The 27981-nt window shown below is 42.5% G+C and overlaps 1 protein-coding gene and 1 pseudogene across 1 annotated transcript in view; one reads left to right on the forward strand and one right to left on the reverse strand.

Annotated features, from left to right (window-relative positions):
* The window catches only part of DCUN1D4 (defective in cullin neddylation 1 domain containing 4), a 73167-nt gene extending 45859 nt beyond the window's left edge, over positions 1-27308 (reverse strand). Inside the window, 4 exon segments of the mRNA XM_008953924.5 lie at positions 7218-7257; positions 7420-7490; positions 27145-27206; positions 27208-27308. Of these exon segments, the coding sequence (XP_008952172.2) occupies positions 7218-7257; positions 7420-7490; positions 27145-27206; positions 27208-27293 (259 nt within the window). The 5' untranslated portion in view covers positions 27294-27308.
* Positions 4695-5873, forward strand: LOC103783321 (deoxyuridine 5'-triphosphate nucleotidohydrolase, mitochondrial-like; annotated as a pseudogene).
* Positions 27309-27981: the final 673 nt, after the last annotated feature.

A 27981-nucleotide genomic window follows, 5' to 3' on the forward strand; every position in this document is an offset into this window, starting at 1 on the left:
ACAGCTGGTCAAGGCAGAGCCACCCTGGAACCCATTCAGGCTACAAAAAAAAAACAACTTTTTAATGCTTAGGGAAACAACTTTACTTAAAATAGTAATTTGCCAACATGAACTAAATAAACAAAATGCACAGAGAACACCCAATTCAAGTCTGTTTACCCCAAACCTGCTCCCCCAATGGTTGCAGGGATCCCAACTAAGCAAGAGCAACAACTAGGATTTCTCAAGTGCACGTGCAAAGGCACATACTGCTTTGCGGGGTCCTGTTTGGTTCACTTGTGCATACTCAGCAGCTAATACAGTATCTTATTACAGTAATAATAAGATACATCCATTACTGAGTCATACGGTAGACTCTCAGTAAATATTTGTTGAATAAATGCTCCTAAAAGATGTATAAATCAGATTCTTCTAAAAAAAAAAAAAAGTACATTTCCAGAGACTTAAAACACCTATGAGTAAATAAAACACCATCATTTCAGATTTTTTCCCCATTTGTCACTAAAACAAAGAGTTAACTTTAAGTTTCTTGGCAGATAGGATTTTTTTAAAAGACATATTCAAGGAATGTTTGCTTCTTAAAATAACTGTGATTTTTTTATGATAAAAATACTTAAATATAAATAATTTCTACAAATTTGTATTTATTTGTATCATTAAATTTAGACTTCACCGACTTAGAACTTGTATGAGTTGTATTACTTGACTTTACAAGTTTATCTTTAAACTACAAAAAAAAATACAAATAATATAAACAAGAATGTTACGGAATATTTATCTGCTTCAGAAAATGAGCTATTTTAACCATTTTAAAGTACTTAATTAGGTACGAACATCTGGCATCAGAGGTAGAAGCAAGATATTAAGGCTGATGTTTTAGTGAATCTGAAATCAATCCTCCTATCATTAGAAGCTCTTTCTTAATGTTTTGGTGTTCACATGACACTTAGGAAAGCAATCAAAATTGTGTGCAATTTTTGCCCAAAGATTATTATTTAAGTTCAGGTTCATTTCTTTTGGGTTCAGTGTTTCAAGAGAACGAATTAAATATTTTTTAACTGACCCCATCTGATTTCAAATAAATCAGTCAATGAATAGAGCTTTTCTTCCCACATTAATCAGAAATACTGCCAACATTTTTTCAACAGGTCTATCCTAATATTTATGACAGAAAGTCCATTTTAAAGGGCAACTTGAGTTCATCTGGTTCAGACTAAAGGCCCTTTATCATCTATCCAGCTTGCTATTTTCATAATAATTTAATTACGTAGCACATTATTCTTAATAAATAGTGCCTAAGTATGTGCTTCACTTCCTTTTTTTTAATCTTTCTGCTTTGTGGTCCTCAAGTACAAAAGAGTACAAGAGGTTTACAAAATTAGAGAATATATTTTACTTCTCCAAACTTAATACAAATAGATGTGCCAATACAAAAATCTCACTGTCTCATGTTTCATTTTAGTGAGCTGATTGTATCACAGCCTTGTTTCACTTACTAACATTTTACGGAGCTCATTCTGCCACTTCAGTACTTTTTATATAGCTATTCACCTCACTTTTCATTGAACATTGTCACAAAGATACAGTAACTTAAGTTCATAAATAGCTTGCCGCTTAAGGTATCTTACCAGTAGCTAATATTTTTATTTCATTTTCTTGAACAGATCACTGAACTGCTAAAGACAAAAGAATTTTTTCCTCTCTCTAAATACTTCTGACATCTATCATCATCATCCCTACTCATTTATTTTTATTTTTTTTATTTTTGGTCCTCTCTGATTGGCTTTTTTTTTTTTTTTGAGATGGAGTCTCCCTCTGTAGCCTAGGCTAGAGTGCAGTGGCATGAGCTCAGCTCACTGCAACCTCGGCCCCCCAGGTCCAGATTCAAGCAATTCTCCTGCCTCAGCCTCCCGAGTAGCTGAGATTATAAGCGTGCACCACCATGCCCAGCTAATTTTTGTATTTTTAGTAGAGACGGGGTTTCACCATGTTGCCCAGGCTGGTCTTGAACTCCTGACCTCGTGATCCACTGGTCTCAGCCTCCCAAAGTCCTAGGATTACAGGCATGAGCCACCACACCCAGCCTGATTGGGCTCTTTAAAATTCACTCCTATTTTGTGCTATTTCTCCAAGATTAGCCACTAATTCATTCTCTCTTTTTCCTTTTGGTAGGAGGAAGATTGCGACACACAAAAGAAAGGCCTGAGAGGAGGCAGAGCAGGAAGATACCAGATCTCTGTGACTTAGGTTTGGCTCTTCCACACACAGTAGCATTGCCCAGACTACTGTTAGGCCAAGAGACTCAAAGAAGTACTACAATGACTCAAGTATTTCAGATTTCTAAACATCATAGATTTTATGTTGCTCAGTTTTTAAAGTATACTCTGTTGGGTACAGGAATCACAAGTGATGCTATAACCAGATGGCAAATGTTAATGAAGTTGACTACTCCAAGAAATTACTAACACTAACTGACATTGACTGGGCACTTACAAGGTAACAGGCAATAAACCAGCATGTCATACTGATGGCAGCAGCAGCCCGTCTGGAGCAATCACTGCCATGAGGTGGGCTGCAGTGGAGGAGGAGCAGCAGGGGCTGCACACTCCATGGAGCTTGGAACAGGCAGGAGCCCCACCCCATTCTGAGCTGTGGGGGCAGGACTCTCGCCCTTCCAGGAACAGCTGCAGCCGCCCAGCCATGGCTGCGGACCCAGGCATCCCTGCACTCTCAAGGACTGGGAAGGCCCCCTGCCCCCACAGCCTCAAAAGTGACTGCTCCCACTTCCTGGCATCTCCCCACTCCTGGTGCTTTGTCCGTTATCAGAGTAAAGTTGAGGCTGAGCTCAGGCACTGTCGTGACCTGACCAGGTGTGCACATGCTTGGGGCAACGCTGACACACCAGCCCCCTGCCACCTCAGCCCCCTTCAAACTTTGGGCACCAACAAGCACGAGGGGGAAGCCGAGGGGGGCTGAGAGCAGCTTGGCGCAGACCTGCAGGTGCCCCTTGGCACGAACAACCTGAGCGCCGTGGGCACCATGGATGGCAGGTTGATGGCATCAGGAAGCAGGCTTCTGCGCAGAAAGGGGTGGGTCCCCGGTAAATCCCCAACTTCAAGCCTGGAATGGCCTGAGGCCTGGAGGCTGGGCTGCCAGTTCCAGGGACTAGAGTGAGAACTTATGGTGCTTTTTCCAGGCCAGCTCATGGCTGCCCATGGACCAATCAGCACGTGCTTTCTCCCCTCTGAAACCCATTAAAAACCTCAGACTCTGCCAGACTCAGGCAGAGGACAGGACAACCTGCCTGCAGATAGGAGCTACTCACTCCAGGTCTCCTCTCCACCGAGGGCTGCACAGATGTCGGGAGGACCTGCCTGCAGAAAAGAGCTACCCACTTTGGGTCTGCTGAAAGCTGTTCTGCCACTCAATGAAGCTCCTCTACACCTTGCTTACCCTCCAGTTGTCTGCATACCTCATTCTTCCTGAATGCGGGACAAGAACTCAGGATCCACCAAATGGCAGGACTAAAAGAGCTGTAACACAAACAGGGCTGAAACGCACCCCTTGCCACTTGCCACGTTGTGGGCGGTGAAGAGAGAAGAGCTGCAGCCCTTTGAGGAGCCTAGACCTATGGGCTCCTTGAGCCAGGGCTGTGACACCCTCTTTGGGGTTCTGTGGTTCCTGGTGTCTCCAAGCTTCCGGGTGCCACCTTGTTCCCCTCATCCAGGTGCAGGTGCCCGCAGTGGAAGCCACATGCAGTACATCTGGTCCAGCTGCAGCCTCGCACAGAGCTGGTGCCTGTACTGGCGCCTGTGCTGGCACGTGGAGCTACTTGCCCCACTGCAGCAGCCAGCATGCCTGGCTGTGTGCAGTGATTGGAGCGGGTGCTTGCTCACCCACACACCGCGTGCTGCTCCATGTCTAACTCACACTTGGCAGGTGTGGGATCCAGGCCAGTAGTGCGAACTGAGTGCAGCCTGCCTGGCCAAGTGGGTGGAAGGAGCCCAGCAGACACAGGCAATACTCAGGCAGAAGGTGCCACCAGCCACAGAAGTTTCCGGCTAGCAAAGCAACACCCCAAGAATCCCATGAAAAGTACTCCCAGTATTGGACGTATCCACTGTAACCAAGGCAAAAGTGGAGGCATGAGTCCAAGTATACTTTCGTTTAACTGAATTTCAAGTGCCACACTTTGGGTTAAATATTTACATGCAAAATTACTATAGTAACAATACTTATCTAATTCAAAAGTTGAGAACTACTAAAACTGGTCCAAAAGTTATATTCCTGCATTATTAGTGGTGGCTAAAAATTAAACATATAAGCATAAGTGTACATAAATCAACAGGAGGCTGAAGGAACATATTATAAAATATCCATGGATTAGAAAATTACAGTCATTAAAAAAGAAAGCAGATGCTTTATAAATGTGTTAATATGAAAAGATCTCAAGGATATACTGAGTGGAAAAGTGGCAAATATAAATGTACACTTGTATTTAAGGAAAAAATACATCATCATCATCATCATCATCATCATCATCACCATAATTTGGTTAACAAACAGAAGAGTTACCTCTGGAAAGTCAAACGTGGACTACCAGTGGGGGATGGAACCTAGGGGTGATAAACTGGGACAGAAATCTTCACTTTTTGTTTTATATTTTTTCAATACTTCTTTCAAAACTATGCGAATATACTGCTTTTAAAATTATTAAATAAATTGTTTTTGACTGTCCTTGAGTTGATCTATATTTGCTGATATGGAAGGATCAGGTGAAGGGACCCTTAGTACCCCTGAACTCCTAGAACACTCCTAGCGCATTCTCTGCCTCTCTGTCTCACTCCTTTCCCTGGAAGAAGGAGTGCCTGATCCAAGTGCTGAGAGACTGAACTGAGCAGAGAGCCTGAAATGAGCAGAAAGCCCAACCCCTCTGAACTCCCTTTCAGATCTGCCTGCAGTGGAGCAAGCTGAAAGAGTATGAACACTTCCACTGTCATAGTGCAGGGTGTAAAGGGTCAGCAGGTATGCTGGCTTGTGCTTATCTAGTTGTGACAGTGATTCAGGTGAAATGCTGAAAGTCCTGTGCATTCTTGCTGCACATCTAAGTTGTGTTTTCCAAAAACACTGTTACTTCAGTCTCCAACTTACACCTAATTTTCAATTGATTCTGAACCAATTTAGAGAAGGTGGGGACAGTCTTAAATCTCAACAGCCCCCAAAATGCACCATTAAATGAAAAAGAAAAACACACTATAACATGTACAGTATGATATCACCAATGCTAAATTAAAAACCACGACTATAAACATATATGCATGCATACAAATGTGAGAAGGGATCCTGCACCCTCTCATTCCCTCCTTCGCTCACCTTCTCGTTCTGCCATGCCCTTCTCTAAAGAGATACCTGCCATTTCCCCCAGCAAGCTCTCTGGTCTGTGGAGGAGGTCAGCATGCAGCTCTGCCTTGCCCAGCTCTCCAAGCATACCACGGCCTGACCCGAGGGTCTGCACAGGCTGCAGGCTATGACCTGTACAGTGCCTAAGATGATACAATACCACCTATGGAGAAAGCTCTTGTGAACAGACATTTAGATAGAGCTCCTCCTTCCAGGTGTTGTGGAAGAGTAGCTCCACGCTGGCTTGGCTGCAAAACACTTTATAGATGTAGGAGGTGGTATCATAAAGGAAGATTACAGAGGAAATGCTGGTGCTGTACTGTTTTATTTTGGCAAAGAAAAGTCTGAAGTCAAAAAAGGTGATTGAACTGCAGTTCATTTGTGAACAAATCTTTATCCAGAAATAGAAGTTCAAAGCTTTGGATGACACTGAAAGAGGTTCAGGAGGTTTGGGTTCCACTGGAAAGAATTAAAACTTATGCTAAGAATAGAAAATGAGAAATCATACCTTTTTCTTAAAGAGTTTTTGCTTTGAAAAAAAAGTCTGAAAGAACCAATGTTAAACCATGTGCTGGCAGAAAGTGACAGCTGTCACTTTTCACTCTATTTAGTCATCTAAAGAGATGTCTAAATAGTTGTCTAAAAGACGACTGTAACTTTCCACTCTATTTACTTTTGTGCTATTCAAAATTCCCCAACAAGCACTGCTATGGCCTGAAAGTTTGTGCCCCTCCAAAATTTACATGCTGAAAGCTAATCCCCAGACTGCTGGTATTAAGAGGTAGAGTTGGGAGGCAATTAGGTCAGGGAGGTAGAGCCCTCATTAATGGAATTAGTGCCCTTATAAAAGAGGCCTGAGGGAGCCGCCTGCCCCTTCTGCCATGTTAAGATGCAGTGAGCAAGAGGCACCATCAGTGAGGAACAGACCCTCACCAGACCCAGGATCTGCTGGTGCCTTCACCTTAAACTTACCAGTCTCCAGAACCATGAACAATCAAGTTCTATTGTTTATAAACTACTCAGTTTAAGGTATTTTTGTTACAGCAGCCCAGACTAAGACAAATTTCAATTCGTCTATTACTATGGCCATTTTCAAAAACTTTAAAATGTGTTTAAATAATTTTTGCTAGGATTTTAGTAACTATAGATCGAATGCAAGTTTCTGGACTTGATGATTACTAACAGTTGAGAGAAGTGGTTCTCAAAGAGTGGTCTCCAGACCAGCTCCATCAGCATCACATAGGAGCAAACTCTGGGGACCCACCCCAAGTCTACAGAACCAGAAACTCTGGGGTGGAACCTAACATCTGTACTTTAAACAAGGCCTTCCCTCAGGTGATCATAATGCCAGCTAAACTCTGAGAACCACAGGGTTAGAGGATAACTTATACTAATCAAGCTTCAATTTTCTGATTTCTAAATCTTCAGTAACTATGAACACATACACACACACACACCAGATTAAATCATTTTTCAGCTGAATTTCTCAAATATTTGTGGAATACCTTTCAAATTGCATTACTGTAGCACCTTTTTAATATAAATGAAAATACTGCAGTAGAGAAAACAAGGTATCTTGAAACTATGAGAATCCCGAGCCTCTTTAAAGGCATTAAAAAGTGCTTCCAGAAGAGATTTCCTACTGGGAAGAAGCTATAACATGGCTGCCTTCATTACTCCCTGAAAAACAACCTCAGCCAAGGAACAATTTGTTAATGGAGTACATTATGACAACATAGCGCATTCATAGCTAGTATTTCTCTTTCCTAATATTAAGAAGCTATTTAAAATTAAGTAGTGTTAGCATTTACAGATACCTGTTTGGTGATCGTCTTGGCCAATGTCTTCTGTTAGGTTCTGAAAGAAATATGTTCGTTATTACGAAGAAATCACATACCGTTAGCATTTTCATAAACAACTGATATCCTAATATCTAGAATCTAAATTTTTATCAAATACACTTATACAAAATGACTACTTCAAACAGTTGGTAATTTTGTCTTTAAAAGAATGACTTACCAGCTTATTAAGGGTGTGGTAGATCTTATGAATATTTGCCAGTGTTGAGAGATGAGAGTTCAGCTGAAAATCTTGAAAAGAAAAAGGAAAAATGTCAGCGTCATTTATTTCCAACACTTTAAAAAAACAAACTCAGAAAATAAACAAATGTTTTGATATAATTAAATACTATCTCAATTAATTTGACACTAAAGTTTTTTAAAAACATGCAATTAGTGACCTCCTAGAAATAGTCTGACAATAAAGTTAAATTCCCAACCAAATGTTAAAGTTCATGAAATTTTCATGTGAATTCTAAGGTAAAACAAAAAGTACTTCAGTAGTTATAAAATCCTGCCAGCAGTGAACTTGAACTTAATAGAAAGATAAGTCTCAAATGAAATGTTCACTTTCCCCTCTCTTCCCTAGAATTACTGGTACAATTAAGTAAGCTCATGGCAAGAAAATGATAGAAAAGCATCCCAACATTAGTATTTATTTTTTCTTTTCCTTTTTTTGAGACAGGATCTCACTACGTTGCCCAGGCTGAAGTGCAGTGGTGCAATCATGGTTCACTGCAGCCTCAGCCTCCCAGGCTCAAGTGATCTGCCTGAGCCTGCATGGTAGCTGGGACTACTAGTGTGCACCATCATGCACAGCTAATTTTTCTTTTTTTTTTTCTTGTAGAGACAGGGTCTTTCTATGTTTCCCAGGCTGGTCTTGAACTCCTGGGTTCAAGTGATCCTCCCGCCTCAGCCTCCCAAAATGTTGGGATTAAAGGTGTGGGCCACTACGCGCAGCCTCAACTTGAAGTAAAGTATGTTTGCATATATATTAAGCAATAAAAATGTAAGCTGAAAGTTTATTAATAATTTCATATATAAGTACCACTGGAAGTATTTTCACAAAATATCAGGATTTACATTAGTTCCTTCTTTCCTATTAAAGGTTAGTATGAAAATGACCATGAAAAGATATTGTAACTCTCCAAGTTATACCATTCTGACAAAAAGAAAGAAAGAAAAAAAAGCTCCCTTTACTGAAACATTTTATTTAGGACACGTATCAGATCCAAAGAGCGGGTGCTACAATATCAGGTGTCTGTGCTTGGGCTGGATCCTCTGGGCTGCTACTCTGAACCCTGAAAACAAGCTGGCCTCCCTGTTCACAGTTAGAAAGCTTTACTTTCTCTTCTAAAGCTTGTTGGGCATCCAGTTCTGAGTAGGTCTGCAGGGCAGAGGGGCTGGCAGAAGCAGAGCCCCTAACATTCACATGCAGTGTCAGGAACAGCAGGTCATACCTGTATACATACATGTGCATATGCACTGTTCACAGTCATACCCATCTAGAATGGTCCCAAAAACCAGCATTTTGTGCTGAGAGACAGCCAGAGCAGGGCCTCAAGCTCTAAATGGCCCTCCAATATAGACATGCTTGAATTGCTTAGCATCTGAATAGCCCAGCCATGCTTAAGGTAAATGATGACATAAAGTGGCTGAGAATCTGGATTTTTCATCTAAATACGACTGCACAGAGGTTTAGAAAAGTATGTGTATTATATACCTATGTATTTACATTTATATTTATTAAACGTGAACAGGGGTAGAAGCTAGAAGCTACAGCCCTCTCACCAGCAAGAGGCCTCTCAGGACCAGCAAGAGGTGCTGAGGAGCTTGAACATTCAACTCTTGCACCTCCACCCCATCCACTACCAAGCCATAGCCCCCTTTTTGTACTCTCTCAGATTAAATATAGGAAGACAAATGATACATTCCATTATCACCTTAAAATATGAAGTTAAACTCTTGGGCCCCCAAAAAAACAAAAAGCAAAAACTGAGAAAACTTTAGCCTCTTGATTCTCTTTTCACTGAGGGTAAGGGAGGGGAGAGAAAAAGGGGCTTGCCAAAAGCCATTCCAGCAATGAGGTCTCTTCTAACTCTCCAGGCTATGCTTTTGTCATTTCACCACCCTGCTGTTAATTAAACTCCCAAAATTCCCATAAGAGAATCTAAATAAACCAAAACTGTTATATCTTTCTCCCTCCTTTATATAAATGTGGAAGAAGTAGAAAAGACAAGAAACACAAGTTATCCTCAATCTGGAATTCCAGGACTTCGGTGAGCTGGGCCCAACTCATACTCCAAACATCTTTCACCACCCCACTCCACAAAACCCTTCCTTCCAACCCCACATTCTGCCCACTGCCCTTCCTACACCCAAGAGAATTCAAATGTGTGCACACACTTGCACACACACACAAAACCACTCTATTCCTGTCAAAAATCCACTTTGCTTCACAACCTGACTCTGGAGTCTAACAGCTGGTTCAAATCTCAGGTCTACCAATTTTCTCATCTGTAAAGTGAGGATAAAAAATTCTCCTTCATAATGTTGTTGTATGGTTGAAAATATTTATCAGACACCTATTACAATGTCTAGGTATGTCAGGTACCCATTACAATACCTGGAAGATAGTAAGTGCTCAATAAAAGACATCAATTCCGACTATATTTACTTACACCATTCTCCATACCACACAGCTGTCTAAAATAGTCTCTAACTTTTCCTAGGTTCAATTCTCGCCTTACATCAATGATCCCAAGGTCAGAGCTTCCTCTGTAATTGAGGCAGGTGGCCTGGTACATCTTTTAGCCTATGATGGTGATATACTTTGGATATGTCCCCACCTAAGTCTTATGTTGAATTGTAATTCTCAGTGCCAGAGGTGGGGCCTGGTGAGAGGTGTTTGGATCATGGGGGCGGATCCCTCATGGCTTAGTGCTGTCTTTGAGACAGTGAGTGAGTTCTTATGGGGTTCAGTCATTTAAAAGTATGTGGCACCTCCTCTCACCCTTTCTCTCTCTCGCTCCTGCTTTCGCCATGTGATGTGCCTGCTCCCCATTCACCTTCCTCCACGATTGTAAGCCTCTCTAGAAGCCAAGCAGATGCCAGCACCATACTTCCTGTAAAGCCTGCAGAACCGTGAGTCAATTAAACCTCTTTTCTTTTATAAATTACCCAGTCTCAGGTATTTCTTTATAGTAATGCAAGAATGGCACTGCTACTCATATACCAGCAACTGATGTTCATAATGTTGACTGCAGATAATCACAACACACAGGAACAAAAATACAGATATTATGTTTAAAATCAGGTTCCACATATGAAGTTTTACTTTACTAAAGGCAACAAGAGTAAACAGGTTCATTTCACAAATACATAATATATGTCACCAATTATCCATTTCTATATCCAATCCCTATTGCTACCACATCATCATCACTTCAACTAAAAAAAGAAAAAAGAAAAAGGAAGAAATGAAACCAGTAACATGGATAATTTTTCTTTCGTCTCATCAACATAAGGAGAAGTTAAGACACAAATTCAGGAGAAAAAAAAGACAAAAATGTCATTAAAAGATAGATTCACAAAGGTTAACACACATTGGATTTACAGTTCATCTGTTCAATGCTCATGGCAAGTAATAGCCCTTGAAATCTACAGTAGATTTCACCTCCTTAAGGCATAGATGTTAAGGGTAAAGATCAAATGCTTTACCGAGAACGTATTCTGGAAAGCACTGATTGATAAAAATCTCCTTCTGCTCGTATTTCAATTCCAAAGGATAAATGCTGGGTTTTGACTGCATTCCATGATCAGACGGCTCTCCAGAGTAAAGCAGTGCTGAGTCTGACTCTCCTGTGTGACATGGCAACTCTATAGTCTGTATTAAAACCAGCAATCAGCTCTACAAAGGCACAGCCTGCTTGATAAATAGCTTGCCTAGATTATCTTCTGGATTTTCTTAAAACTACCAACAACTGCTGATTGGGCATAAACTTGTCTGGGGTTTTTTTTTTTTTTTTTTTTTTTTTGCTTGTTTTAACTACCATTTGCTGTGACCTACACAAAAGAAAAAAAAATGAATGCCATTGAGGGGGTCAAAGTCCATTCCCCCAAACTACTCTAGGTAAGAAAACTACACAATACAGGGGGAGACATAAACATTAATAAAACAATTATTGGTAAGTTCAAACAATGACTGTCAATCAAAAGAAACAAAAATTAACAGTCCTAATAGTTTACTCTCATAAGAGGGTTAGAAACAGAATTTAAATACATAAAAAGCAAAAACTTCCCTTTATACCATAGTCACTTGCAAAATATAACTGGGACAAGAACGCAATTATAATGGCAACAAAAAGCAACAATACATATAGGAATAAACTCCAATATGTATGATTTTATTGTTCAGAATGAACAATTAAAGTTTACTGAAAGATATACACATAAAGAGATATTTCTGGAATAGAAAGACCCAACGTTGTAAAGCAATCACTTCTCCCTTCACTAAACCACAAATTAATGCAATCAAAATTCCTATTCTGCTGGCTCCCCAGTTCTCCACCCCAAAAAGAGGTGGGGAAAAGAAGGAAGTCAGGCAAGCTTGGCAGATTGATTCTAAAGTTCATCTGGAGAAATAAACATGTTAGGCCTGCCAAGAAATTGTTGAAAAAGAATGAGGATGAACTTGCCCTATCAGATATCAATACACAGTATAAAGCAGAGCCTGGTAAACTCTGTGTGAAGGGCCAGATTGTAAATATTTCTGGATTTCTGGCCCATACAGTCTCTGTTGCAACTACACTGCCATAGTAGCTCAAAGGCAGCCATAAACAATACATAAGTATGGCTGCTTTCCAATAAAGCTCTATTTATAAAAACTAGGTGGTAGGGCTGGATTTGCCCCATGGGCCATTGTTTGCCAAGACCTGGTATAAAGGTACAGTAATTAAAATGTTATACTATGTGTGCAAGAAGAAAAATCAAAGACAGAGAGCTGATAAACATATATGTATAAATACACATACACAACATATAATTAAATGGCATTTCAAACTCAATGGAGAAGACATAATAATTCAGTAAACAGAGGGGCAACTGGTCAGCATGTAGAACAAATTGAAATTAATTCCACCTCACCCAATAGTTACAGATGGAAGGGGAAGCTGTTCAAAGCAAAAGAAAACTTATCATGGGCTCAGGGCCTTGTACACCCTGCATCTGCTAATCTCTCCAATCTCATCTTCTACTCATCTTCCCCTTGTTCATTCTACTTAGCCACAGTGAGCTTCCTACTGCTTCATTAACACTCCAAGAACACTCCCACCTCAGCGCCTTTGCACGTGCTGTTCTCCTTACCTTGAGCCCTCTTCCCCCTAATAATAACATGGTTGCTCTCATACTTCATCAGGTTTCCATTTTAATATCACCTTTGATGGATATGTTAATTAGCCTGATTTGATCACTCCACAATTATGCATGTATCAAAACATCACATTGTACTCCATAAATATATACAATTATTTGTCAATTAAGGATAAAATTCTTAAAAATCACCTCCTTACATAACCTTACCAGACCAACAGAGCCCCATCTTCACTCTATCATCTTACCATGCTTTGCTTTTCTTCACAGCATTAATACCATCTGACATTATATTATATATTTGTCATCATCCTCTCCCATTAGAATGTAAGCTCCACAAGGGCCAAGACTTAAATCTTGCCCATTGCTGTATCCCGTAATATTAATACCTAGAAGAGTACCTGGCACATATTAGGTGCTCAATAAATATTCAACAAATGAATAAACGCAGATACAAAGGCACCAAAGGCTTAAATTCAATACATTCAGGGCACTTCAAGTGATCTTCAAATGTGAGAAGTGTCATGGTAAGAGGAGACTGAACAGGAAGGCAAAGATCAGAAAATGAAGAACTTGTGAATCCTGCTTGAGCGTTTAGATTTAATCTCCTAAGGATCTGTACCTCAAACACAGGCACCAGAGACCATGCAAACGTAATGACAGGAATGGCACATTCCAGCAGCATCAATTCTAATCAGCAATAATATGACAGTCTTACATGAAAACAAACATAATCCCCACATCAAGCTGTGCTCCCAGGACCCTGAAACAACTTATTCCACCAAACTCTGTACAGGAAAACATTGGTGGGAAGTCTGAGAAGCACTCCTTTGAGAGTCTTGGTGCCATGGAGGTGTTCTGATCAGGAGAGTTATTTAAAAAGATCACTCTAGGACAAGTGTGCAGCAAAGATGATGGGTGATCTGAATTTAGAGTGGCCATTTATGGAGATGACTAGAAGTGACTGAGGTGGGAAAGCATTAGGGCCGTAAGTTAGACACTGGCTGTAAAAATGGAGAGGAGAGATTCTGAGTACACTGGAGTTGCAGAAAATAGATATTTAGCTTACACAAATTCAACTCTTCTCATTTGGTTAAAAAAAATAAAAAAAGGAAGAAGTGAGATGAAAAGAAATTTCAGTTGTCTCACTAACTGCCCACCCCCCCTTCTACTTAATGAGCACAAGACATGACACATGAATAGTCACTCCGTTGGTCTCAGTTTCCACATGCCAATCAGATTTTGTGCATCTCACAATACGGTATGAGTCGAGTATTTAAAGTGATGTATTTTCATAAAACATGGTCCCTAAACTGAAGTTGAAGACGAGGCCAGATGCTTCAACTGGTGCTCAAATAAACAGCCAGAGATCTATTCCAATGCTGGAGGAAGGAATAGGCTGCGCTGGATTCTTCTGAGACAGCTTCCAAAGGGGAATCTTCTGCAAGTGTTTCCAATGGTATTTTTAACACCAATGATCTTCACCTTACGTAGGGACTTTAGAACCAACCTCTATATAAAATGTGATTGCAGTGTAAGGAAAAACTAACAGGACTGCATGTGAGAGATGAGAGCGAGTGAGGCACTCAATGGTTCATGTTCTTTTGTCCAATTCTCATTTTATTAACTTGAGTGGAGTCAGAGAGCTAGCTATGGCCAAGCTGGGCAAAACTCTTATCTTCTAACTCCCAATCCAAGGCTACTTCTTCCATTCTAAATTATTTCCAATAAAAGCAAAAATATCAATCTAACTTTACACTCTGTAATAGGAAAAAAGCAGCAACATTTCCTAACCAAAGCTGTCAATAAGCAACCACACACTTAAAGTAATTTAATATTAAAGAAAAAAATTTTAAAACTGGCTGAATCTAAAACAATTCACCATTTTTCCCCCAGGGAAATAATGGTACAGAAAAGATTTAACACCAGTGTTAACTTTCTATTTTTAAGCACAATTCACTCTTCTGGTCACTAAAGCATCATCAAAGTGTTTTATTATTAAACTACAGCTGAACAATTCTCTCAGATATAAAAGTTTTAAACAGTATTATGCTCTTAACAAATGCTTTTCAGTGACGATGAAAATGATGAAATAAACCTGTAAAGGCGGCAGAAGGAAAGGGCAAAATAGTGACCATGTTATTGCCAAAAAAGCAAAACAAAATTGGACAAAATTAAAGGTTACCATCTAACCTTGGCACTCATCTAAATGTCTCTGGAACAGAACAAGAACACGATTGAGGTATAGGGATCTGCCTCTCTAACTGGGATTCACCAGGGAATGCTTAAGGGTGTTTCAAGCCATGGGTCACATGGCTCAGCCTCCTGAAAAGTCAATTTTACCACGTGATATGGGAAAAGAAAACAAAAATTGTTAAAGCCAAGGCTGCACTGCGGTTGGGAGCCGCTCTTTAGATTTGCCTTGTTTCCTTCCTTCTAGAAACACATGCCCTCTTTCCCATGGGTTTCAGATAGACTAGGGATGAGAATGTCAACGATGTGGAGCAGAGACCCATTCCAACCCACAAAGGATGCATTACAACCTTTTACTTGAATCACTGAGATGTTGTATTTGCTATTGCAGCATAAAAGAAAAAAAATTCTAGTCCTCACAAGGCTCTACATGATCTGACCTAAGTCATTCCATTCCATTATCCTTGCCTACTCCATTCTAGCCACACAATTCGTGAATATTCAAGTGAATTCCTACCTCAAGGCCTTTGCATTTACTGTGCCCCTCAGCCTCCATGACCCTTGACGTTCACAGGCCCAACAGCTATCTTTCCTGAAATATCTATTTAAATGTCACCTCATCAGAGATGTCTCATCTAACTTCTTTATGCAAAACAGTACCTCCATCTCCCAGTGGATTTAGATTTTTTTCATAGCACTTACCACTTCCTGATATTAACAGCTTTGAAATATAATTCACATAGCATGGAATTCACTCATTATAGTGTAAAATTCAATGGTTTCAGTATATTCAGAGTTGTGCAAACATCACCACAATCTAATAATAAAACATTTTTTATTAGCAGTCATTCCCCATTTCTCCCTTCACCCCTCTTCAGCCCTAGGCAACCACTAATCTACTTTCTGTCTCTATAGATTTGCCTATTCTAGACATTTTATATCAGCAGAGTCACACAACAGGAGGTCTTTCATGATCCTGACATTATATTAAATATTTATTTATGTCTTTGTCACTCTTCCTAGAGCCCAAGTTCCATGAGGATAGGGACTTCCTTTTGCTTTATTCACTACTCTATCCCAATATCTTTTGGAGTATCCCTTATCAGAAATGCTTGGGACAAGAGCATTTCAGATTTCAGATTTCTTCAGGTTTTGTTGTTTGTATTATACTCACCAGTTGAACATTCCTAATCCAAAAATCTGAAATGCTACAATGAACATTTCCTCTAAGTGTCATGTCAGCACTCAAAAAGTTTCAGATTTTGGTGCATTTTGGGTTTCAGATTTTCAGATAAAGGACATTTGACCTGTACCTACAACAGCACAAACCTAGCACAAGGCAGGTACCAATAAATAGGGGAATAAATGCTTTAAAAATAGTTACTAAATTTAGCAACATGGAGGTTACTCCATGACCTCAAAGACTGCAATGACAGAACTGAGACCAGAACAAAGTGGGCTGAGGATTGTATGAGTGATGAAGAAATACAGACTATGTCAGGCAAAGACAACTTGTTCAGTAAGTTGGCTATTAAAGGGGAGACTAGAAATGCATGTGGGTTTGAAGGAGTTTGGGTTTTACAATGGCAGGACTTGAGCATGCTTCAAATGCTGCTATTAGTTTTGCTTAGTATCCTGGAGGGTTACAGTAGCCAGAATGTGAAGAGGCAGGTCAGATCACAAGTCAGTGAAGATCTAATATGCACTCAAAGATCACAGTACATATGTTTTTTAAAAGTACAAAATACAATTTTAAGTAAAAAAGATCCCCTTAAAAATGAGGTACATCTCAAATAACCTGAAATATAAAATGTACCATAAAGTAAAATCTATGTCAAAACCATAAAAAAGTAGTGTTTTAAATGATTTACAATACCAATTTACAACTCTGTATGCTAACTGATAGTCACTAGCTATATGACATGGCACAGGTCTCAGTTTCATTTGTAAAAACAAATATATTCACATTTGAGGCTAAATTACTAAAACACAAAGATCTGAAATGTTTTCTATACTGTAAATCTAGGAAAAACCAAAACCTAGGTTTATGGGTCAGTTTCATACTACATGTCCTTCATGGCTACAAGTAGGAATTTCTTTTTCTACAAAATGAATAATCACAGTGCCTGCCTCATAAGGATATCGTGTGGATTAATGAGTTAATGCTGCACTGTGCTTCAAACAGTGCGTGGCACAGGGGAAGCACTACCAAGAATTGGCTATAATGTCACAGGCGAGCAGGAAGGGTCTGCACGATCTGCCCAGTGCAGTGCCCATGGGGGAGCTGCTGCATTTTTGAGCCCCATCTCCACAGCCCAAAATAAACCCAGCTTCCTAATTAAGCTATTAATATTTAAATGAAACCATTGGCTACACAGTGGAATCACCTAAGAAGATTGAAAAACACCAAATACCAGGGCCCCAATCCAGATCAATTAAATAAAAATGGGTGTGGGGCACCATGTGTTTCTCAAGCAGCCCAGGTGATTCTAACATGCAACCAGAGAAGTAGATTCTATCCCTGACTCTCAACTCAATCCCTGGCGTGCCAGTAGCCAATCCACTCCTGGAACAACCTCAGCACTGCTAGACAGGAATCTAACTCATTCACCATACCCTATCAGCACACGATGAAAAGGCCAAGGTCCAGGAAAAACATTGCAGAGCTGAAAAGCAGGGTAAAAACCAAAAGAATTGAAAGTAGCAGGTGAGGAAGGTGTTAACTAACTTCATTCTCCTCATCAATAAATATTTGCTATTTACAAGGCACAAAAGCCAAGGGAGAAAATTGATAAGGGAACAGGTCATTCAAAGTGACTCAGCATTTTCACTGAACACAGATCCAAAGTTAAAGCTATCCAAGCATATTGCTGCTGGCTTTTTCTTCCTCTTGCAGGACTCAAAAAAGGGGCTGGGAGAAGAAACCATCCGCCCAAGGGAGGCAGCATCCATCCATCGCCCACCACACTGCCTGTGCCTGCTGGTGCTATCCCAAGGGACTCAGTCACTTCAGGACACCCGTCTGGCTGCACTCCCAATGTGACATGGTACAAAGGGCCCTAGCTTCATTCTCCTCACCCCACCTACCCGCTGAAGGTGAGCACAAATGATCTGTACTACCCACTGAAGAACACAGAATCACTGGGTAGTTCACAGTAAAAATACTTGCATCTCACTAATGTTAAATGAGCCCAGATTTTGGTTAAAGAATGTCAATCAGCTCTGATAACATAAAGCCCTGGGTTGGAGTCAGAGCTCCAACTGAGTCCCAACTGAGTGACACTGTACATGCTTCCAAACTTCACTGTGCCCGTGTCCTCATCCATAAAGCCGAAATAACAGAACCTCTTTGCGAAGCTACTGTGGGGATTATTAAATGAGATGGTGCACGTCAAGCACTTAGCACAGTGCTGGTCCATATTATGTGCCAATCAACGTTAATTGTTTTCATCCCTATTATTATTTAGAACGTAGAAGACACTGAGACAGACTGAACCTAGAACTAAAAAAAGACAGGGCAGAAGAGATCACAAGGTGATGGTGTTTAAAACTACTAATTCACTAGCTATTGGACTTAAATGTACAACTATCCCGTTTCCTGTTTAATTAATAATTAAGAAGTGATCTGTGGCTTAATTTTGGGAATTGCATATGTAGGACAAGACATTAAACTTACCCTAACCTACAGGAAAAAAAAGAAAAATAATTTCAAAAATGTTATGTAAAAATGATGTTAGTAGTTGTTTTCTAGTTTTGCTGCAATGTCGTTGAGATCTCCTATATTTAAAAATAACAAAGTCTATTTAAATAAAATCTAAGAAGACTAAAAATGACTATTTCATTAGTTAAGAGTATGCAAATACTTTGCCACAATTCTTCGGTTTCCCACTTAAAATCAGTTTTTAAATGTCTACTCTCATTGTAAGCAAACCAGCAAAAATGAGAGGGGATGAAGAAGAATGGGAAAGAAGAGACTCAGAAATCCCAGATCCTGATCCTGCTGGGACTCATTCCAAGAAGAAAAGAACCAAGAGATAATCCATCAACTAGCTCTGTCATCATCATTCATAGGCCAGTGACAAAAGAAAAAAAAAAGAATTCCAATATACATGCAGTGTTCCAATCAGGGTTCAATGAAAAGCACAAACAAAATGTTAAGAATGATTTCAGTGGCAGTAAAGGGTTACCAAGACCATGGAGTCAGAATGCTTGAGTTAGAATCTCAATTCACCACTTATAAGCTGTGTGACCTTGAGAAGGGGAGTTAACCTTTCTACACCTCAGCGTCCACATCTGTGAAACGGAGATAATAACAGTCCCTAACTTATTGAGGGTTGCTGTGAGGATTAAATGAGTTAATGCAGGCAAAGCAGTTGAAGCAAATCCAAGATCATCACTGAATTCGTGTTAGTCCCTCCCCATTCCCCTTTGCTCCTCCCTCCCTCCCTGTGCCCCACCTGGGACTTCTCTTTCCTTCTCTCAGTTCCTTTCCACTCATACACTCTCCCTGGTGCCTCTTTTGAGTTCTTCCCACCGACCCCACCCCACCCCTGCCACCAGCTCCTGCCTAGCCCTGCACCTCACCTTCCCCTCCACTCTAGCCTACCAAACACCCACTCTCCTGCCACAGTTCTCTGTCCCCACCATGCCATGTTGTCGCTGGGCTTGGAAAGCTCCCACCTGACCCCATATGCCACCTGCACATGCATACACATCCTGTTCTTCACATAATCCAACTTCAAAAGCTAAAACTCACATGACAACTGCTAACCATTGCCCACATGTTCTCAAAGCCCCCCGGGCATCCATCTAACCTAGCAGGCATCATCGTCCCATGCATCCATTCCTTCTGTCTCCACAATGAACTCACTGAAGGAAGCTCCTGAAGCCCCGGTCTCCCCCACACAGTCCTGCCTGTGACAGCAGCACCTGGCAGCAAAAATCCCCTTGAATGTTTGCTGAATGGCTGAGTGAGGGAATGCCTCATTTGGTTCTGTTCTTTCTTATAACCTTTTCTTCTCAAGAGTGATTTTTTAAAGCCTACCTAGGAGACTGTCATCACACAGTAATTGTAAGCATCAAAAACATTTTACGTGTTTCATCTCATTTAATCCTTTGGACCACTTATGATTTTTGCCTCCTACTTTCTTCCCTCTGCCCTCCCCCACAACTCTACTCTAAGCACCCCAGCCTCTGCTGTTCCTCAAATACAGGCCTGCTCCCCACTCTGAGCTTCTGCATTTGTATTCTCTCTGCCTGGAATGGTCCCTCACCTCCATCAGGGCTTAGCTTAAAACCTCCTTAGTGAAGCCTTTCCTGGCTCCGCTATTTAAAATTACAACACCCTCCACCCCACCCTACGCCCGCACACAGGGGTGCCTGCATGCACCCCTTCCCTGCTGTTTTTCTCTACAGAACCTATCACCATCTGACGTATTACACAATTTACTTGTTATTATCTGCCCCCTCCCCTACACTAAAAGGAAAACTTCATGAAATATGAAGAGCAGGGCCTGGTACATAGTAGATACCCAATAAACACTTGGTGACTGAACAGCCTTCAACAGGCAATTTTTAGGCATGAGGGCTCTGAAGCGCACACAGAGCAGCTGGGTAACTCTACTCCAGTCCCTTGGCTAGGAGATGACAGAGCAAGGATTTGAATTCAGCCATTTTGGCTTTCTTGCCTCCCAACCTGACCCAGATAACAATTAAAAGACATCATCACATCCAGGGAGAAAACCCGAGCCCTGCATGTCTACAGGCCACAGAGAAGCCAGAAAAGCCATCCACTGGAAAGCCGCTCACCAGAACAAGTCATCTAACTCAAGACACTTCCGTGCGGCAAAGTATTATTTATCAGACTGATAATTTATACAGCACTGATAGCTTTTCTTTGGATTTCATAGTTCAGTAAAAACGAGAGATTTATCATGCCTTTATTATACTGTAATATCCTCAGGAACAGCAAAGTGACAAATCATCAACTAATATGGAGGAGGCCTAAGGTAACATATGTTAAAAGCCAACAATTGTGGTAGTGGGGCAGGAGGAGAAGCACTGACTACAAGGGGACACAAGGGAACTTTTGGGGTAATGAAATGTTCTATATCTTTAGTAAATTCACCAAACAACACTTAAAATGAGTATAATTTTATAATACATGGGGTATTTGGTACATCAGATGTAATTTTTGGCTAAACAAAATAAACATTCCACTAAAACACGCACACACACACACACGCACACACACATATTTCTGTAGCTAATATTCCCACATCAGAGCCAAAAAAAAAATGCACAAGGAGTTATGTATTAGCTCCTAGGCATCCCAACTTTTGGGGGACAAAGAATTAGGAAAAAGCAGCAGTAAAGAGTGGCACATGATGAGACCCAGTGGGCTGGGCTAGTGTGTGGTTCGGGAGTCCTGCCTGACCACCAGCAAACACAGCTCCCACGACCCACAGCTGATATTGACTGTGCCCTCCTCCAGTCCTCTGGGTCACCTCTGACCAGAATGTACAGGCAGCCAGGATGAAAAAGATACATCACTGCTCTTCACAAGGGCTTCTACCACGTATCTGACCAGCGACAGTGAGAAGTCTGGATGCTGAAGTATCAGAATTCTTAGTTGAGAGCATCAGAAACTAATTCTAGCTAATTTAAACAGAAAAGTGATTTAAAAAAAGGGGAGGCGGCTATTAGTTCACAGAATCTCCCCCTGGCCATAACAATGCCTAAGGGCACACAGCAGACTGCATCATCATTGCAGCAACAACTAGACCTTGCCTCTAGAAGCAGCACAGCAGCCACCACTGTGCATCCCCCCAGAAAATGGCCACATGGGCTACTCTTCTTTCCTTGCCTCCAGCCTCAGGTTCACAGTCTCAGGCGAGTGTGTCTGAGAAGATCTGCCTGCTAGGGTAAGAATTCTCCAATCAGACCAAGAGTCAATGGACTGACAGTGTCCATTACAGACACTAATCATAAACTAATATGGAGGAGGCCTAAGATGACATATGTTAAAAGCCAACAATTGTGGTGGTGGGGCAGGGGGAGAAGCACAAATGGATTACTCCCCGTCTCTGCAAATCTACTGATACAGGCCAGCAAAAAATTTCACAAGGAAAAAAAAATCCTCGAAGGCAGAACTAAAATAAATCATACCACAGGTAATGCTATTTGAAGAGGGCAGGGGTCTTTTTCATATCTAGTGTTTTATTCAGTACATTAGTTACAAATGACAAGCCTATCTTCCTAGATTGAACATAACTCATTAACAGCATTTTCTGATTAAAAGCAATTCAAACCTGAAGTAGCAGATACTTTGCTACATCTAAAACTGTCACACAATAATTGTTAAAATACCTAATTCTATTTAAAATGCATTTCAATGTTTTCCTTCTTAAAACACATTTTAAAATACATGTTCTGCTTAGAATACTTCTCAAGAGGTACTTCTCCTAATGTAAATTTCAAAAGAAAAAAAGCAAGCTATGAGAAGAATTAATACCAATTCGAGTTGACCAACTATAAAAATTTACCAGCATTTATGTCAGATTCATCAAAGAAAATTTTACTCTGTAAATCTGAAGAAAGACTTTCAGTGATCTCACTATATTGTTAACTTAAGAAATAAATCCTTAGGACCAGAATATGGATATAAAACAAAAAGAAGGGAAAAGGACAAACACTCTAGGCCCCTTAACATCAGACCTGTTAATGCTGCCTTAACCTTCTGCAGGTAGAACGCTGACACGAGAGACCAGAAACGGACGTGTGCACATTCACAAACACTCCTTCTGTTCCCTCAGCACATCACCAGCATTTTACTCTTTCCTTGAGAATTTCTCCATGCCACATTCTCTAAAACTGATATCTGCATGTTTGAAAAAGAAATATTAAATTAGTTTGCATACAACTGACTTTGTCTAAAAAATGCAAAGAATGAATAGGTGAAAGCTTGTGTTCCTTGAAGAAAAATCTAAAGATAATGAAAGACAACAGCAGCAGGAAGAATTAATTTTTCTAGATAATGCACAAGTTATTCAATAGTTGATCATTTAAGTTCAATTCAATACATATTTGGGTAGCTATGCAAGGCATCATGCTAGATGCTAAAGTGGATACTAGGTAAGACATGGTCCCAGATCTCAAAAAGGTAATAATCTAATTGGGCAGGGGAAATAAAAGTAAACAAGCAGCTATTGTTATGTAACATAAAACTGAGTAACAGAAGGAAGCATTGCTTCAGAGATTCCATGAAAGGAGAGTCTGCTAGAGAGGGAGCACAGTAAAGAAAAATTCTAAAACAGCAGCACTGAGGGCAGCTGGAGCCGGGTGCAGTGGCGTGCACCTATAACCTCAGCTACTCACAGACTGAGGTGGAAGGACCCCTGAAGCCCAGAGTTTGAGTCCAGCCTAGGCAACATAACAAGACCCAACCTCTAAAAAAAAAAAAACAAAAAAGAAAGAAAAATGTATTGCTGGTTATTATAACACTGTAAGAAAGGCTGTCTCAGACATAAGGCCATGGCAATAGGTATGGGAAAGAGAGGCTGGGCATGGGAAGAGATGCAATCTCTCCTTGCCACTGACCAGGGAAGAAGAGGATAAGAAATGTCCAGGATTTCAGTGTGGGTTATTAAAATTACTGCAGCTTCATTTACCAAATGAATAAAATTTATTAGTTTTGTTCTCTTCTTTGACTATTAAGAAGCTCAGTGCCAAATATTTCTAACATATGGCAAGTGTTTCTGTGTACCTTACAAGTCTATATATAAATTTTTCTTCTCTTGACAGGATTTTATCTATATTTAGCAAGTCACCCCTAATTCTTTTAGAATAAGGCAGAAAATAAATCAACATAAAGGTTGAGACCAAGCCAGAGACAGCTGGCCAAAGTAGCTGGTTCAGGGATATAACCTGCAAGTTGCCAACCCAGCGCATTCTTCTCACCCTTCTTCCACCCTACGAAAGGCCATATCTTACAAGAGATGCTGGTAAATGCCAGACATTCACTGTGTCAGCCTTCCTCACACCTAGCAGTGGCATGAGATCAGTTCAATCCAATGACACTGAAATGGAACTCTCCAAAGTGAGTTTCTGCAAAAGACTTCTCTGTTAACAGGGAGTTATAAGGAAATATGCACCTTCCTTCCCTGCTTTCCAATCCAGGCATGATGTCTGGTGCTACAGCAACCATACTGCAAACATGAGGCAAATGAGCCTGAGGAATAAAAGCTAAAACACTAATAGAAGAAGAAAAAGATGCAGAACCTAGATCCTTAATGACATCATTAAGCCACTGCACCAGCTTTAGAACCAACTACTTCTAGGTTTCTTGCTACCGAACAATAATAAGCCCTATTAATTAAGCCATTAATTTGAGCATTGTATTGGCAAAGGCATCCTAACTGATACAAGAGATCATCATGAGGTCAGTTTCTCACAGGTTGATTTTTATACTGCTAAGTTAGCAGGATTATTAGCTATTAATTATTAGTTATAATTAGCAGATGATGATTGAGATAATAATGTAAACCTGTAGCCAGGAAGAAGGTAATAAGCCAAGAAGAGCTGCTGGGAGAACTTAACATAAAAACAGAAAAGGAGACAATGATAAAGTTTGAAAAAACACGATTAAGTGCCAGTAGGGGTACATAGAGTTAAGAACAGAGGAAGAAGAGAGTGAAGTCCACTAAGAGAAAATGAGGCAGGCCTTCTTTCCTGGCAATGTTACAGACAAGATTACCTAAAAATCCTTCTTAATATAAAACAGTCAAAAATTCTGGATAACGTGTAAGAAACATCTGTTTAAATGCACAGCTAGGTTCACAAGAAAATAAAGGACCTCCCCAAGCGCCAAAAATCAAAAAGGAACCTAAAAACCAGAGCAGAAAGTGTGTAGGAGCCTAGGGCTTTGGGGAATGGAGGGAGGTGGGCTATATGTGTATAAAAAGCACCTGCCCTTTGGGATATAATAGAACAAAAGAAAAAGAGAAAGCTATGACTAGCTTCATATTTTCTTTAAAAACACCATTTTGAAGACAATTATAGCTCTTGCATGTTTTTCAACCTCATCACTTTACCCTCTGCAAGAAAAAATTCCAGAGTTAAGTGCACATTTTTGTACATATTTTTATATTACCAAGAGTTTCCTGGATATTTCACCACACGATTAAGTAAAATACGACAGATAGATATAAATGATCTCCACAAGAACACCACACACATTGCCCAATTTTTCACTCATCATGAAAAGAACCATCAAACAATCAAGTATCCAAGTTCAGTATGTTTGTAACCACACCAAAAGGTTTACAAATCTTAGGACTTCTTGGTAATATTTTTATCATCAGAAAAATTACAATATTCTTCTAATGACTATGTTGCAAGTAGCTTCATAATACCTTATATATTACATACAAAAATCTATCATCTCTGCATTAACCTTAGCCTTCTACATTACAGATTCTGGAGTCCCTTTCCTGTAAACAGTAAAGGGAACTGGTGAAGGATGTGACGTTTAGGGAGTCTACTTATGGAGAGGAAGGTTTCTAGTATTAAGGAGAGAAGGAATTGCAGCCTGCAGCTAATAATAAAACAAGCAAACAAAAAAAGTCTTATGGTTCTCCACTTTTTACAGTTTTCTTCTATTCTCATTTGCTTTCCAAGCTTCTTCGAAAATTGAAGACGTCACATATTACCTTTGCTCACCTTCACATTTCCACCCTAAATTCCACTAACCCACCTCCATCACTCATTTCAAGACAGTTATTTTTTCAAACACCCCAAGAAATACCAACACATAGTTTATATTATCGTTACAAGGGTTACGTGTACCTCCACTGTGTTCTCATATTTATGTAAGGGAATGCTGGAACCCAGTGCTTACACACACTGGATGCCAAAATTAAATACACCATTCTAAAGGCTGCTTTACATTGTGTTGCTTCTTGAATGTTTTCCCACAACCCGTGCGCATGATGGTTCAAGACCAAGCATTTATTCCACAAGTAAGGCCACAAAATGCAGGGGGAAATTCACTTGGGGACCAAGAACCTAAGTGTGAAGAGGGCTGCGCCTGGCGTGGGCTCTCCCTCTCCCAAGGGAGAAGGGCTGGGGAGTCGCTCCGTCCCTGGGAACTCAACCGCCTCCCGAGAGCACGCAGGAGCTGGCCGGGGAATAAAGCACGAGTTCGCCGAGCAGGAAGGCTCCAAGGGCGCGCTGCATGCCGGGACCCGTTTCCACAGTTACCCACGTGCACCCAACCCAACCGCCGCCGGGCGCGGCCGCGACTACAAGTCCCAGAATTCCGCGGGACCGCCTTTCCCCTTCACACCCGTTGACTGGAGACAAACCCTAAAGGAAACCCCTCAAGCGCCCTCCCAGCACGCCTGGGAGAAGTCGCGCCCCCCGGGCGTGGGGCGCGGCCTAGGGCCCGGCCATCCCTCTAAGGAAGCGGGTTCCATGGCACCAACCCCCACACCTGATAGCCAGAAATTAGACAACTGCGTCACAGACTACCAAACCCACGGACTGCCAGGGACCCCCACACCTCCCCGGCGCCAAGCCCCCGACCCGGCCTTCAGGGCCCGACCCCTCCGGCTCCCGCTGCTGAAACCCCGCAGCCCGCACCCCTGCCCCGCCTCCTAGTCCCGCTGCCGGAGCCCGCGCCAGCGCTGACCTCGCTTCCCGCCGTCCGGGGGGAACCACGGCCAGTTCCAACCTTAGGGCACTTACCCCGTCTCCTCCACCTCAGCCCCGCCCCCTCCTCTCTCCGCACCCAGAAGCTTGGACTCCCCCCTTCAAGGGACCCTGCCTCGACAGGGAGAGGAAGCACCTCCCCTAAGCACAGTCTGACACCCCCTTAGCCCGGCTCCGGACCGAATCTGGACGTGACAGTCCTCCTGCCCAACTCCGCCCCACCTCCCCTTCCTCCCCGACTAGCTCCTCACCCCCATTTCATATTCTCTACCCCTGCCCCCACTCTGCCACCCCAAATCCTCCCCACCTTTTTCTCCTCTTCCTCCCAATCGCCCTACCCTTCCACACCTGCCCCATCTCTTTACCCCAACATCTTCCACTCCCACCACTCTCCGTTACCCACCGCCCTTCCAACGCCCCTCCCGCCCCGCCGGACTCCCCAACTACCATTACACCCCAGTCCCTCCCACCACCTCGCTTTCCCGTTACATCAGCCCTCGTCCAGTCGCCCGCCCTCCTGCCCCGCTCGGCCGCTGCCCCCATTCCCCCACCCCATTGTTCGCCGCCCCCCCACCCCCCCGCCAACCAGCCCTTCTTCCTATTGTCCCCGCCCCCGCGCCCCCCTCGCACTCACCCGCCTTTCTCACGGAGCCGCCCGCACCGCTCAGCCCTTTGGAAATCCTCACCCATGTGCCCTGCTCGCTCCCTCCCTCTCCCCGCCGGTGCCACCCCCCCACATCCCCGGTCCTGCCCGCTACAGCCCAACGCTGCCTCCACCTCCATGCACCCCGGACACTCCGATCTCGGCCCTTCATCGCACGTCCAGCCCTCCCTTCCCCCAACACTGAAAGAGAGCCAGTCCCCACCCCCCTCACCTCCGCCCTCCCCGCAGGCCGGTCCCTTCCCCCCACGCCCGCCCCCGCCCCACGCCGCCCGCAGCGTCACCGCCCGCCCCGGCCCCGGGAGGGGAAGGGGTGGTTCCCAGGCAGGGGCTCCCGGCGCGTTTCGGGACCCGAGGCGTGGGGCGGGGACTGCGGGAGCCGAGTGGCGAGTTTGGCAGCGCCCGGCACCGGCCCGCTGGCTGGCTCTCTGCTACTCACTGACAGCGGCGGCATCCGAGTGCATTTTCAGGCAGCTCACACCCGGCTCGCCGCCCAGGCTTCCGCGCTCGCCTCGCGGTCCCCCCACCAGCTCACTGCACCTCGGCTCGAAGCTGAGGACCCGCCGCCGGGCACTCCCAGCCCGCCCATCTCGCCTTCTCCATTGGCTAAACCGCGGCTCAGGGGCCGCCCTGCTGCGTCTCTCATTTGACAAAAGGAGTGCCCATAGCGCTGGTCTGGAGCTGGCAACGAGGCCCCGCCCCCCACGGGCCAATACGATTGGTCCTGGGGCCATGTCTCCGTAACGCCCCTGGCGGAGGCCATGCTCCGGAGCAGCGGGTTGGGCCCGGCTGCTGTCAGTCACCCCCAGG

The sequence above is a fragment of the Pan paniscus genome, chromosome 3, assembly GCF_029289425.2.
Source record: "Pan paniscus chromosome 3, NHGRI_mPanPan1-v2.0_pri, whole genome shotgun sequence".
NCBI classification, from domain to species: Eukaryota; Metazoa; Chordata; class Mammalia; order Primates; family Hominidae; genus Pan; species Pan paniscus.